General features: G+C 42.9%; 1 protein-coding gene across 4 annotated transcripts in view; it reads right to left on the reverse strand.

Annotated features, from left to right (window-relative positions):
- Positions 1-15,715, reverse strand: part of Cttnbp2 (cortactin binding protein 2) — a 155,931-nt gene that overhangs the window by 23,438 nt on the left and 116,778 nt on the right. For all 4 annotated transcript variants that reach the window (XR_005976420.1, XM_041675315.1, XM_041675314.1 and 1 more), the window contains 5 exons: positions 15,526-15,605; positions 8,172-8,258; positions 7,990-8,089; positions 1,156-1,308; positions 129-316 (listed from right to left, as the gene is read on the reverse strand). Coding sequence is in view for 3 of the 4 variants with exons in the window: in XM_041675315.1 (XP_041531249.1) it covers positions 129-316; positions 1,156-1,308; positions 7,990-8,089; positions 8,172-8,258; positions 15,526-15,605 (608 nt within the window). In the remaining variant the exon portion in view is untranslated. The remainder of the gene's footprint in view (positions 1-128; positions 317-1,155; positions 1,309-7,989; positions 8,090-8,171; positions 8,259-15,525; positions 15,606-15,715) is intronic.

The following is a 15,715-nucleotide window of genomic DNA, read 5'->3' on the forward strand; positions in this document are numbered from 1 at the left end:
TCCTTTGCTCGCGCTCAGCCCTGAGATGCTCACAGAGGATCCTAGCCTGGCCCACACTGTAAGCGGAACTCAAGCCCAGGTAGACACTCCCCCTCCCACCTTGGCAGGTGGCAGCTTAGGTTTGTTACCTTGTTCATCACTTTCCTTCGCAGGAACCTCTGCAGCAGGCCTTGAATGGGCTCACAATCCCACCGCAGCTGCACCCAGCGGAAGTGCTGCTGTACCAGCAAGTCAGAACCCTGGAGACAGGCCTTGCCAAGGGTTCCCACCAGAAAGCAGTTCTCGTGGAAGTAATAGCATTCGGACGCGCCGTTTCCTAAAAGAAGCCAAGCCATAATTCAGCCTCAGCTATTTATGCTTGGTGCCAGTGCAAATCAAGAACACGGGGGAATGTAACTTGTACTTTGAGGACAGAAAGATTGGAGGTACACCAAGACGTGTAAGCACAAGGAATAACTTAGCAACCTGGGACTCCCCGCGGCTTGGGCTAGACACACATTTCTCTCAGAACAATGTGCGCAGCAACCTAGAACCTGAATTTGTCTTGAGCGATATACCTGCTTTAAAGAATGGAACTAACTTGCTCTCCTTAGCAGGACCCTTGATAAGGCTCCTTTTCTATCCTAACCCATCCTGGAATACCACCCGAGAACTATGAGCAAAGCTAGCTTCAGCCTAGAAGGGTTTGGGGTGCTTGCACAGGACGTTAAAATCTTGTCAGGTGAACTTTGAGGGAGAATCCCCTATTTACTCTCTCATACCTATGCATAATTGGACCTCTTACTAAAATCAGATGCATTGTGGGAAGGGACATGCAGAATGAGAAAAGCTTATATATTCCAAATCCTCTCATCAAAGCAGAAAACTACCCCTTAGCAACCAAGCTCATACTTCCCTTGGGTTTCATCAAAAGAAACCTCAAACAAAAATCAGGACCCTTGTGCTTCACTCAGGTGGCCCAGCAGGAATCTTGAAGATGTATCCTTTCTAATCTACACTATTGGTTCTGAGTAAAGTTTCCCAACCACTCTGTGAGTCATGTGGGCTTTTATTCTATTCCCGAATAAAACGCTAAGAACCTCTAACGACGCCTAGGCCCAACCAGCGGCGATGATGCCACACCTGGCTTGCTAGCGAGCTTGCCCCACCCTTTACCTTTTTGGAAAGTGCACGGGCTTTCAGTGCTGCGGTTTTCCAAAGGTGCCAAGAAGTCCCCCAGTAACTCGGATAATGAAGATTTTTCCAAATTTTCTAAGATGACGATTATTTTCTTCTTAATAGGAGACTGTTTCACTGGGATCAGACAAGCTGCGGTCAGAAGCAAGATTTGAGGTCAATGCCTTTGCAAAGCCTACACAAACTGGCACGAGATGCAAACCTAAGAAGACAGTGTTCACAGGAAATGTTGTGTGGTGGGCACGCTCTGAAAATACCGGAGGGTCACAGCTGCAGGTTCAGGAACTTGCACAGCATTATGCAACACAGCTGAAAACAAACACAGCATGCCACCCCTCATACATAGCAAACCCTGGGCATCCACCCACCACCACTAGCAAGGGCTCGGTCAAATAAAAGTTGTCATTCCCACACTGGAAATGATAACTCTGAGAATACAGGAAGCTGTCACAAATGATACATTATCAAGTCACCAAAGATATATATATATATATATATATATATATATATATATATAAAATATGATTTCATCTTATATAAAGTTTGAAAAATGTTTAATCTGTGGATTTATAAGCAGGAAACAAGACCATAAAAACACATTAAACCATGAGGTGGGGCTCTACAGTAAAATGCTTTCCTGGTGAACGGGAGGCCCTAGGTTCTTTCCTTAACACTTCCAAAAATACTAAAAAATTATTATACAAATGAGAGTGATGTGGCTGCAAGCAAGGCTTTGTGAGCAAGAGGAGGCATGTATGCACATTCTGGAAGCTGAAGGTATTTAAATTCTCGGCTTGTTCAGTGGCTAAATGGTTAATTTAGTCAAAATTACTCTTTGATCGTTATCTTTATGTGGTGTTTTGTGTATGTTTCATAATATCAAAGGTTAACAGCCTTAAATGTCCTTTAAATCATACATATATAAGATGTTCATAGCCTGAATAGGCAAGGCTTTGGAGAAGTAAGCATGCCCTAGCCCTCAGAAGTGATCAGATTAAGGTTCCAGAAACAGTTGAGGAGGGAATCAAATCCAGCGTCTCCATTCTTACCCTTCCTTCCACTCAGGATGAGCAGAGATGACTACATATCAACCCAAGCAGAAAGATGTGAGTTCAGTGGGAACTTTCTACTAACAGGGAGCAAATAAGCCGGCATACAAAACCTACTCAACACAAGGCCTGGCGACGACCATGTCATTTCTGCTTCAGTAAAAATATAAAAACAGCAATTCCTAAATGACAGTTAATAAGAAATGACTGCATTTAACTTCTTAGAAAACTTCAGAAGTTTTGGTCCTAGTCAAGTTAACCTTCAGTGAGGAACAACCAATTGGAAGCACTTGTGGAACATTCTACTTGTCGTGAACACTCATGGGAGAAACTTCTGTACTTTCTTCTCATCACTATAGCTACAATGGATTTTCATTCTCAAAAGAATCCCTGAACAATGTAAGTGAACCTCTTCAGCTAAACATCTTTAAAAACTAGGCTAGAAATAAGAGCCATCTCTCAATTTCCTTGCACTGGGGGCTGGGCATCACAGTATCGACTGATGTGATCTTCTTTACAGCAGTCTGGTAACAATGACAACTTATGCTTCTCAAGATTCAAACATTATCTCAGAAATACATGTATGTGACCAGCAGTAAAGGCCCAGGCCGAGTTTGAAGAGAGTCAGGGCTACGTAGTGAGAGCCTTTCTTAAGTAAATAATTGTAATATATGCACACATATGCATGTGTATACTATAGAAGTATAAGAAATTATAATTGGGCTGGGTGGTGGTGGCATACACCCTTAATTCTAGCATCAGGAAGGCAGAGGCAGGCAGATCTTTGTGAGTTCGAGGCCAGCCTGGTCTATAGAGCAAGTTCCAGGATAGCCAAGGATAGACAGAGAAACCCTGTTCCAAAAAGAAAAAGAAAGAAAGGAAGGAAGGAACGAACAAAGAAAGGAAGGAAACTTATAATTGGTAACAATAAATAGACCTCTTCTATTTAGTAATAAAAAACAAAAGACCACAACCTATCTATCCAATGGCTTACATTTCTTTTCCTGTAACGTAGTTCTGAGGAAGTGCAGATTTCCTCTGATTTGTGTTAGGTGTAAGGCTTTGTTAAAGGGCTCTGATGCCGCTGTGCCAGCCAGCATGTACAGGAAAACTTAATTACATTTCAACAAATGTTCATCCAGGTGTTTCCTTGTGATGGGTGCTACAGGCTTAATGGTTATGTCTCGGGGGAGCGGAAGAAGGAAGCCATTCTGGATGAGGGTTAGTATGAGGAGTGGCATTTTAGCAGCGGACAGATGTGAGAAGGCCATCTACCTTTAAGACATGGTGGACGTAGAATTCCTTTGGCTGGTTACACTTTAGTCTCAGAAGGGACTGGTATATTGAATCAACACTGAGAGAGAAGTGTCTGGGTGGGGAATTCAGAGCGAATGGCTTCAAACTAATTCAATGGGCTCAAGCAGCCACTTCACCTCCGTGGCATAGCTGCTCTACACTCTGTGCTCATGCTCCATCCCCTGCATTACCAGTGATTTTGATGAATCTCTATTCAGATGTACTGGACACTGGCACTCCCTAAATGTTCCCGGTGACAAGAAGGTCCTGCCAGGGCCTAGATCTGCTGCACTGCCCACTAGGGACAGAAATGAGCTGTGGGAGACAGAGAAATGTGAGGGAATTCATCAGCACTGCTGACGATCAGTGAAAACGTTTGAGATTAGGGATAAAGAAACGGTTCAGGATGGGGGTCAAGAGGATTTGACTCCTGCTCTGAGGTCTCATTCAGCGTCAGGAGAGTTGCAAGAAAAAAAACAAAGAGAAAAGAAACAAGATCTCTAACCGATGTGCTGAAGGCAAAAGAAGAGGCCTCTACCAAGGCCCATAAAAGTAGAAGAGCATTAGGAGATGAAACAGTAAGTCCACCTTCCACCTTCAGAGGTGGGCAGAGAGAAAACTCAAAAGACAACTTTGCATTTCCCACCGAAGAAGAGGCAGTATAGTTCATAGAGGCGGTGAGCACGCGGCCATCACTGTACCGGGAAAGCGAATAAGATGATGGGGAGTAAGGTCTGACGTTTCCGAACTGAGGAGCAACAGCCACGGAAGAGAGATAAAGAGGGAGTAAGGAGGTGGAATCACACTGGCAATAACTGAACTTGTAGATGTGCAAGAGTACAGGAAGATGCGCAGGGAAAGACAGGTTCATTTTCTTGATCCACTAGGAGAGATTGTATTGCTGACTTAATTTACAGCAGACTCTCAGAATTAAGGGTGAGTGTTGCTGTTCATAGGTGTCTCCCTCATCTATGCCCATCTTGGTCTGTCATGAGGTCCCATCAAGGTAGTGGGGGTACCACTGGTGAAAAGTGTCTTTAACGTTGCTGGCCGCCTAGCCCCTGTCTTCCCTCTGTGACCACTTTCCTTCATCCATCTCTCTGAGACCAGCCAAGTTGGTTTCTTAGAGAAACAGCACATACCTAGCTCAGATCACTTAGCGCAGTTGCATATCCAAATGTTCACGAATCTCAGTGAGAACTCATTACCAAAGTTTGAGTTTGAAGGTTTCCCAGCCTGGCAGATTTCTAGACAAGAATGAAAGCCACTCACGCACTTTATTTCTGGCTGTGGACTCCTTTTATCCTGGAGCTTGAAATCCGACCCTCTGAGACCCCTGTGCTCTATGCTACTTCAAAGCTCACTTCTGAAACTATTCTTTATACCTTCCGAACGTAGACTGCCCTGGCCCTGTTCCTCTCCTGTAGAGACTGGCAATCTTAATTGGATACTGGGGTTCAGATCTAAGCCTCTGCTTGGAATAACTTTCAATTAAAATCCTACATGGTTGTTTCAACAGCAGCATTGCTTAGTCTGAAAATAGCCTACCACAATTGTCGCTAAACCCCAAGTTTATAATCACCCCTTTGGGGAATGAAAATAACCCCTTTTGTACACCGCCTACTCCAGTCCCTATAGGGACAATGCTCCAGTGGGACAAAATGGGAACTGACTGCAGGCAAGGCCTTCAAAGAGTCTCTGGTGATGCAGGGCCCAATGAGGTAGATTCATTTACAGAGACTTTGATTAGCATATTCATCTACCATTACTACAGTAATATTGTTCAGTTCTTTACTTCTAAACAGGAGAGTTCTCCAAGGAATTCAGTATTATTTGAAAATACTGATCTAGCCTTTAAGTTTTTCTTTGTTCCCCACATTGTGTCACATAGAATTTAAAACCCCATTTGTCTTGATGACCCCGCGTCATACCTTGCACTGCAGAGGAACCTGAGCCAGTGGCAGTATGTATTCACACTTTCCTAGCAAACGACAGAGTCATGGGATGTGACTCTCCCGCAAGGTAAAACGAGAAGGAAAATGTCATCGTGAACGATACGACACAACTGATTAATGCGACTCTCTGAGCCCCTTCATGTTTCCTGGAGCTCTTTTATTCTTACTCCTTCCTTCACCGGCTCCATTTTATTCTCCATGTAAGTTTTGGATTCTTAAAGCCAAGTTTATTCAGCTTCTGCCCTTCTTGCTTCTTCTGCTCCTTTATTCATTCTTTTCGGCTGTCTTTACATTTTACCTCTTAGACACATAGACAAGAATAAATACATGCATAGCTTGGTGGAAGATAAAACTCACCATTCCAATGCTGGTCAAATCCAAGGGATTTATCTAAGGTTAAGACCCACTGGCACATAGAACATCTGTGAGATATCAGTGTGTGCCTCTATAATGCCATCCGATCACTTGCACTTCTTGATAGAAAGGCAACAGTGCAGTTGACAGACAAGTCTTATAACCCTGTTATTCTGAAAGCTAGGGTACAGCAGGCCTTTTTAGCTGGATAGATCCACCTTCCCTTCCCCTGAGGCCTTCTATCAGTCCGCCACCACCAAAAGATTCTTCCTGGATATCTCTTTCTGCATAAAGAAAGCACAGACACCCATAGACCCATGAACCCTTGGGGCTCACTGGATATGCTTTGCACTGCTCATAAGTCATGGTAGCCCCACCTACTCCACTGAGGTGCATTCCACACCACCTCCTTACTGGCCATTAGTCAAACTCAGTGGGTCCTATTGAAAGAATGAGCAGGGGGAAGGGAGTTGTAAGCATCCAGAGAAATAGGCATAAGATGACCTGCCAGACACAACGTTCTTGACATAGCATTCTAAGAATTTCAATTTCTATTCTTGAGTCTTTAGAGTGTAATACCAGGAAGAACTTATGAAAGTTTTTGTCTCCTAGAGTGATCCTCTGAGGAGGACGTGATGGAGCAGCAGCAGCAGCAAGGCAAATGAAGAGGGCTAATGAGGCCTCAGAGCCACTTGAGGAAGAGATGATGGGGTAGGAAGGGAGGGGAGCAGGGAGGGGGTACAGAGAACAGCAGCAGCGGTAGCAGAAGCAGATTTGGCAGAACTTAGAGCCAAGAGGGAAAGGCCACAGAGGGACCCAAAGTACTCATGCTGCTGACAGTCACTGTAGTCAAAGGCACAGCAGACAAACATCACCATTTTGATCTTCACTTTGTTATTAAAAATTGAAGAAAACTGTTGATCCTTACAGGTCGCTAAGCCAAATACGGGATTTCTTTCTGTATTTGTAATTGCTGTGGCATCCGCGGAGAGAACCTACAACATCATCTCAAGTGCTTTCCAGATTACTAAGCAGGGACACTGAATGACCAGTTACAAAGAAAGTTTTAGTATAGGGCATGCAAGAGTGGAACCTAACAAATGTTATCTATAATTGAAATAGTATGTAAGAAAATATTGTTCTGTATCTATTTCCTGGTTTCTGGTGCAGCGGACAGACACTAAGATTCTAGATTTTCCTACTTTCAAAGGGTACTTTGAGGCTGAAAGAAGCCTTAGTTGGTCTCCAAATTTGATTTAAACTTTATTTCATGACTTAAAAACCGAAGGTGGTTTCTATCCTGCTAAGCTTGGTCTATAGTTGAGTCCTGATCCATGGGGTAACACCGTTCATCACAGCTCCAAAGACAAGGAAGAGCCCTCTCTATTCACAAGCACAATTTCCCAACTTCTCCTCTCTGAATCTTACAGTTCCTCCCCCAGTTATGCCTGTGGCTAGACCGCCTTGCCACTGAGGTTGAGCCCATTTCAGCTATGTCTCACAGCTGTGCCCTGCGGGGTTACGTTGACCGCATCTGTGGTGAACTTGGGGTGTCAAGCCGTGAAAGGCCTCACGGATAATTCATCTTACATGTTTACATGTGGTTCTGCTACCCTATTTGTGGGAACAGATACAGTGAGAACTACGTGCAGAGCACTGTTGTAGAGATCCTATGAGTTAACTGGTGCGTGTAATGTATTTAAAAAAATGCTAATCAATGGCACACCCATGGTCAGACAGAAGTTACTCCACGTATGAGGATGATGAATACATCATTGCAGGAAATGTGTGAGTGGCAAAGTTGACTACACATCAGTTTCTTTTGCTGTATCACCTTGCAGCAGCAGTTCTAGGTGATATCAAAATGCAATATCCAATCCTACTAAGGGGAGCAGCTTCCATTACCTCTTCTCTTGCTATACTACTGTAGACAGCCAAATCATATGTTAGAACAGCCAGTGGTTTATAGAAATCAAGAAGAAAACTCAAGATGACCAATTAGCACTGTGGCATTGACAGAAATACTGTTCACTTGGGCTTCCAATTTTCATGTCAATTTTTAATTTAATCAACAGGAAGAAAGTAAAAAGCATCGCAACTATAAAGATTTCCCCGGAACGGCTCAGCGAAGATCACGCCAGTTCTCTGCAAGGCCTTACCGCTACTGATGAACACGTCTACTAGCTGCTCCTTGGAGAAGCCTGGATCCACCTCAGCTCTCACTATTTCGCAGGGGAATCCTGCAGCCATCTGTCTGTGCTGTGATGATAAAGCAGGGACATTAACTCTATATTCTTCCCAGTATTCAAAGAAAATGAAATGGTGTGAAAATACACAATACCTTCATGCAGAGGGCAAGCTGGTGTGCTATGTAGTCTTGCAAACTTCCTTCCGGGCCATGGAAAATGACATTATGATATTGCTCAACCTGTTTCAGACCAAGAAGAAGCCCAGGTGAAGATGCTAGTTTGACAAAGGAAAAAGTGGTAACCAAGTACAGAATTCCCAATAATTCTTAGCATCCAAAAGAAGAAAGCTATTTAAGTTTAGCAGTATTTACTAGGCATGTGAAGTCTTTTAAAACTTGAACTGTGCCTCCCCTCCCCAGGAAACTAGGACATGCTCACAGAAGCTACACAGTATATTCAGGGTAGGGGAAGCACCTGCAAGGTGTCACCCTACAGGCTAAAAAGGCCATTCTTCAGAGTCCCCTTATTGGCAAGCTTGGGACTGGGTGCTACAGTATGAAAGACAATGTTTCTGCTAGCCATGAGTAAATTTTCTCTGAAGTTAAACATTATTCTGCTATGGGTAAGCCTTTAGTAAGAACTTGCTAAGCCTCACTTAAGGCACAATGGTGGCTATAACTGCCAAGGGGGGTGTAAGGATCTAAAAACCATAGGATGAAAACAGCACTGGCAAGGCTGATTTCTGTGGTGTTGGTGGACAATCAGGCTAACAGAAGACATGCAGGCAAGGACCAAGACTAAGGCAGGGACTTCTCCAGAAACACGAGAGACTATTCTAGGAAGCACAGCTGAGGTTCATTTCCGAGGCTGAGGTGTTACAGTAGTGTAAAAATCCTGGAAAAAGTTATAATCGAAGAATATTACTGAGGTATAACTGTTCTCACTTGTATTTGTGACTAGGAATTCTGAAGAGTGTATGGGATTATATTAAAAATGTTGATAAGATTTGTTTAGTTATGACCTGTTTCTCTCCATCTTAAATAGAATCTACACAGTTGGGTCTTTTTATCTATCTATCTATCATCTATTTATGGCTTAAGAAATTTTTCTTCCATTATGTTTTTGATAATACCTACTGGCTTTCTATATTTCTAAGGAACACCAGCAATACTTCTCTCTGTTCTTCGTGAGGACATCTCTCATCGTGTCTTATCCCTGTGCCTCTAACCTTCAGGTTAACTCGCTGAGAGCTCCCTGAGTTAGTCTCCTACAACACTGGATATTCACTATCTCAGTTTTCCTCTTTGCTGACTTGGGTACAGACTCACTACACTGCAGCATTTTCACTTACTCAACTAGTTCCTTAGCTTGTCCAACTTCTTTCCAATGCTGTACTTTATCACCCTCGGTCAGATTTTACTAATTTTCTTGAATTGATTTCGGTTTCTATCTCTTTGCATTCTGGAGAGCAGCCCATATTTTTGGCCTGGTTTTTCAGTGGCTAAGATCTTGCCCCCTCATATTCCTATGCAGAAATGCTAACTGGATCTAGTGTGAAAATTAGGAAGTGATGTTTTAAGAGGTGGGCTGGTTAATTTGATGTCAAATTTGAGAGGAGGGAACTTCAATGGAGAAAATGCCTCCATAAGGCCAGGCTATAGGCAACCCTGTAGGACATTTTCTTAACAGTTGAATAACTGGAGCCGGGCGGTGGTGGCACACGCCTTTAATCCCAGCACTTGGGAGGCAGAGGCAGGCGGATCTCTGTGAGTTCGAGGCCAGCCTGGACTACAAGAGCTAGTTCCAGGACAGGAACCAAAAAAGCTACAGAGAAACTGTCTCGAAAATCAAAAAAACAAACAAACAAACAAACAAACAAAAAAAAACATTTGAATAACTGTAGGTGGTACTACCCCTCGGCTGGTGGTCTTGGGTTTTATAAGAAAGCAGACTGAACAAGTCACAATGAACACGCCAGTAAGCAGCATCCTCCATGGCCTCCACATCAGTGCCTGACTCCAGGTTCCTGCCCTGTTTGAGCTCTTGCCCTGACCTCCTTCACTGATGAATGGTGTTATGAAGTGTAAGCAAAATAAACGTTTCCTCCTAAACTTGTTTAGGTCATGGTGGCTCATCACAGCAATAGTAATCTTAGTTAGGACATGAGGTATCAGTGCAAAGTAGCAGAGCAAAACCCTTTGCCCCTCCTGCCATATTAGGACACAGTAAGAAGACACTACCTAGAACCAGGAAATTCTCACCCCACTGTATCTGCTGGTGCTCTTATCTAAAGTGTGAGTACAAGAATGTGTTGTAAGCCACCTAGTCTATGACATTTGTCAAAGGAGCATATTCAGAATGATAGTATTCTGCTACAGAGATAGCAGTAACACTTTATCATTGTTCACATGCTCCAAACCTATGGGGGAAATTGCTACAATAGGCAGGAGGTGGGTGCCACGACTGGATTCACTTTGCTAGTTGAGGCTCCTTAGGCTCCTGTCTGTAATTTGCTAATTATAGGGTCCAGCAATGACTGCAGGATCCGCTGCCCAACAAGACAGAGAAGCACGCAAGGATGAACTAAAGCTCATGCTGTTTGTCTCCAGCCCCGCAGAAGTGCTCATGAGCAATGCACCTCTCAGGACTCAACACGGTCTCACCAATCTTCATCAACTTCGTGCTCAGGTCTCTAAATTTCCTAACGGATATGAAAAGATTCACACGGACATAGTAGAGGAGACTTCACGGTGCAACAAAAGCTGAGCCTAGCCCCTCAGTTCTTCTCTGGTGTCAATCTTGCAGTTGCTTTAATCACTGGGAACAGGAAACAGGGAACTAGGAACAAGATCGGGGTGACAGTGGTTTCTGATTTCAGGGAGGCCTCAAAAGTGAGCCGAATCCTCTGAAGGCAGCAGGGAAGTCTTGGATTCTTGCTAACAGAGTACCTCGGAATATTTATGTAAAGATGTGTCGTATTTGTTTATGCTGCCGCTGAGCACAGGTGTGTTATGCTTTACATATAGAGACTTTTGTTCATGCTGCATTTGTTTACGTAAAGATGTGTTGCATTTCCTTCGCCTTGCCTACCTAAAGCACCTGATTGGTTTAATAAAAAGCTGAATGGCCAATAACTAAGCAGAGAAAGAATAGGCGGGTCTGGCAGACAGAGATAATATGTAGGAGGAGAAATCTAGGCTTAAAATATGAACAAGAGGAGAGAAGGTGGGAAGAGGGAGGAGAGAGACATATTTGGGGCAGAAACCAAATAGACAGACACAAGAAGCAGTAAAAGTAAAGTATACAGAAGGAAAGAAAAGTAAAAAGCCTCAATGAAAAGGTAGATAGAGAGAAATGGTTAATTTAAGTTAAGAGAGCTAGCCAGAAGTGAGCCTAAGCTAGGCCAAGCATTCATAACTAATAAGAAGTCTCTGTGTCATGATCTGGGAGCTGGTTGGTGACCCAAAAGAAAAAGAAAACCTGGCATAATAGAGACCTCAGTTCTGTTTTTCTGAGGTTTTTATCACTTTTCAAAAATCACCTTAGTGGAAAACTGTGGACTAGAAATTGCTAGCCAGGTGCAATTCTAAACCAGAACTCTCAGCTCTCCAAATTAATCCCAAAGCACTATGAATTGCTGGACAGAAATTCTTTCATAAGAATGGATTGTTTCACACCAGCGAAATGTGATACAGATTTCCAGATTTACTGAACATTCTACTTAGACCCTGAGATTTTCAACTGGCCTTGGAATTTAATCTTGTTTTACTTCTGAAAACAAGAGTGTTCTATTCATTACGACTCTCCTGTCAAACTGTCTACACTTCCTGCAGGCCGATTCTGAACTCATAAAGCAGCAAAAGATCTAGCCTCAGAGATAAGCTATCTTCAACATCAACACCTCATCTGTTCTCACATACTCGTTTCTAGGGAGCAAGGGACAGGAAGCAATTCAGAGTTTATTGAAAGGGCCTTTAACTAGCAAAACACTCCTTATGTTTAAACTTGATGATATCCCCATGAAGTACAATAGAAGATAAACAAACACGTTTACCATGTAGGTAAAGAGAAAACAGATGCACGGAACTCCCAATGTTTGTATTTTAACACATACATTCTAGTAATACTCTCTTCTCATTTTGGGTACTATCAATTCTTTTGTTGATTTTTTTCTTGGATCCAATAATGTATAGGTATATTGATTATCATTTACAATCTTAAACAAAGATTAGTTATCGAAGCAAATTATAGTTAATCCATTGGGATTGCTATCCATATGAAAAACTTGGTCGTAAAAAGCTATTCACCCATTTTAAAGTTATCATCTCAGATTTCTCCAAATGTCAGACTCTTGGGTGTAATGTCAAGTTGCGGCTCATGCTTCATGCTGCCAGCAGAGGGCTCTGCAGCTGGAAAGAGTGAGAAGTGAGCTAATACTGTTTGGGATGGCACTGGAGGGAGAAAGGTTTTTGTGCTGAAAGGAAATCTGTTTGAAAAATGAAATAAAATTCAGCTTCTAAAACTATAGCCCGAGTCGTAGCCAACAACATTATTCTGTTATGGTGCTGTACTTTTGCTTATTAGTAAAGGAATACTGGCCTCATTATCATGATTTCTAGTAATCCGTTTTACTCTTTACTCTTGCATCTTTGGGTCACATGTCAATCAGGACTTTGTGCGCGCGTAGAGATTCTGGAAATGAGCAACCTGGATAACGGCCCGTCCATTCTGTCATGCCCCCCCTCTCTACAATGTTTCTCCACAGAATGGGGGTTGATACAAGATCTGTGGTCTCCATAACCGTCTCTGTGGCAACTGAGGGGCAGCTTCAGATTTGTGGTATTTTATGGCAATAAAACCGAAACTTTTGTTTGGTGTTCCCCTTGTCATAGACAGCCTGAGAAAGAGCTGCAGCCTAGAGACAGTTTCAGGCCAACGATGTTGAGACATTAAACACAAAAGAAAATGGAAAAACAAAAGGACTTTACTCTGCCAACCAAACTGGGATAGCTGTCGTTTCGGCTTGGAATTTCAATTTGGCCTCTTCTGACATACAGTTTCAGAGGCATTGTTTACTGTCGTATAGGCATGCATGCTGGTCACCGTCAACTTTATCCCCTTCAGAAACTTCCACTGAACTTTTCTCACCAGGCTCAGAATCCACCCCCAGGTATGTGCTGTGAGGATTTGAAATAGTGGACACGTATATTATTTGATGAAAAAGATTAAAAACTAATATCAATAACTGGTAATACGTGAAATGTGAGAAGACCTACCAAAGGGGTGAGAATGGATGTAATGTTCTAGAAGTCTGTACAAATGGCATTTGGGATGTTGAAGAGGAAAAAACAAAGCTGGATTCCTTTGCGTTTTATAATTTGGGACCATTTTCTGAGGTCCCTTTTTATAGGATAGATACAAAGACATAAAGGGAGCACAAGAGAAATTACAATTTATATGAGCAAAGTCACACAGTATACATATTAGTGGACTGAAATTATAAAAGCCAGTACTTATTCATTAATGTCAAATAAAAAACAGTTCTCTGTTTTCTGTTGTTTTGGTTTTTCTGTTTTGAAATAGAGTCTCACCGTTGGAAACTAGGCTGCCCTTGAATTTACAGCAATCCTCTTGCCTTAGCTTTAGCTCTGCTGTGTTTACAAATCCATCCTCCCTGTCAGCTCACCGGTGTGGTTATCTAGTTAATGGAACAAAGTGTTGCAAAATAAAGCGTAGTGGCTAGTTTTATGTCAACTCAACACAAGTCAGTCCTTTGAGAGGAGGGGACCTCAATTAAGTAAATGCTTCCAAAAGATGGGGTCTGTAGGCACGCCTGTAAGGCATTTTCTTAATTAGCGATCCTTGGGGGAGTGCCCAACCCATTGTGGGTGGGGCCCTTCCTGGGCTGATCCTCTGGGGTTCTAAGGAAAGCAGGCTGAGCAGGCCAGTAAGCATCATTTCCATATGGTCACTGCAGCAGCTTCTGCCTTCTGGCTCCTGCCCTCACTGCTTTCGATGACGAACTACTATATGAAACCGAGTAAAATAACCCCTTTTCCTCCCTAAATTGCTTTTGGTCACAGTGCTTCATCACAGCAACAGCAGCCCTAACTAAGACATAAAGCTTTTCAGGATATTTAAATTTGTCATAGTTTTAGATGGCAACAATTCAGCCCTTGGTTTCAACCAAGCTTCCTACAGAGATGTTGCGAGGGGGATGGAGGAGGCTGTACTTGCAGCCTGCGGATCATATTTTTAACAATCAGGGGTCCACGCCCTCAGCTTTCCTTTAAGTACAGGAAAAAGCTGGAGCTCTTCCTCTTGGGCTCATTTGATGTTTTGCCAGGGTGGGGGTGGGGGGTGGGAGTGGGGACAAACAAAAGCAAGGAGAGAAAAGTGACAGGTCTGGGTCTGCTTAAGCTTGAGCTGCCTGCTGTACAAGGTGGGCCCAGACTACCAGCCTGGCTTAATCAATGTATGGCTTCACAAAAACATTCACTTACATCTAATGGAAGCAGCTTGTGCAAAGAGTTCAACCAAACTATTTTTAACTAGTAGAGCTTCTATTATTGTCTTATCTATTCATATTCATTTCAGTAGACCTCACTCAGACACGAGGTACTCAGGCACCTCCAGAATTTGGGTTCCATCAGTGCCTGTGTGTATTGCTTTGCCCTCTATGTGTATGGTTCAACCTCTCTCTGCCTTACTCATTTAAAATGGAGGTAACTATCAGTCTTGCAGGGATATTATGAATAAATAAAACTTGCCATTCTATCTACATCTGTGAAGTGTGTAATGAACGCAACATATATGCTTGGCTGTTTTCTCTCTAAATCTACGGCTCTCCTTGACGATCACTTTTCTCTTCCTCCTGTTAGCAACACACTGCCTAGTTTCGACAGGGAACCCGGTTACACACAACAGGACACACTTGCCAGCTCAGTAGGGGCATGACCTAAAATTCTGGCAACATAAGGATATGGTGGGAGCTGTCATCTTGACTGTTTCCCCTCCCCAGACCTCTCACTCGCTGCAAGTTAGGTGTGTGAAAAAAACAAAACAACAAAAACCTTCAGTCTGTCTAAGCTCTAATTATTTGGTTTCTGGAAAGAAGGGAAAGGAGACCAAATCAATATTCCAACTGGTGTGAACTTATTTATTCAATGCTAAATTATAAGAGCTTATAGTAAGTTATCTTGATATACACATTTACTCCTTTCTATGTCTACGATTTGATGACACATCTTTGTTAAGGGATATGTAATACACTCCTACCCAAGTTAAAACACTTTAGGAATTACTGGTTGTCTCTCTGGGTCAAAGAAATGGACACCTGGATCCTAGTGACATAAATCCAGGCCACTGATGGATAGTCTACCAGGGAGAAGGGTGTTGGGGAAAATACCATCATAACCCCAGAACGCAAGGTGGAGGAGGCTCACTCTTATCTACATGGACCACCTGATGGATGTCGCAATAGTGATGATGGCAGTGCCAACCTACCAGCCTGAGGTAGTTCTGCAGCATCTGAAGTGGGATCATGGATGCATAAGTCACACTACTGAGGCAGCCTTCTTGGGGACCTATGAGAAATATACACGAAGAAAAAAAATTGGCCTTTGCTTGTTAAACAGAGATAATCAAGACACCATGCAAGCTAGCATCAAAGAAACAGGACACTTGTGGACTTTTG

This window comes from Microtus oregoni, unplaced genomic scaffold (assembly GCF_018167655.1).
Source record: "Microtus oregoni isolate MIOR12 unplaced genomic scaffold, Mior012 000026F_ref0000081, whole genome shotgun sequence".
In the NCBI taxonomy this organism is placed as follows: domain Eukaryota; kingdom Metazoa; phylum Chordata; class Mammalia; order Rodentia; family Cricetidae; genus Microtus; species Microtus oregoni.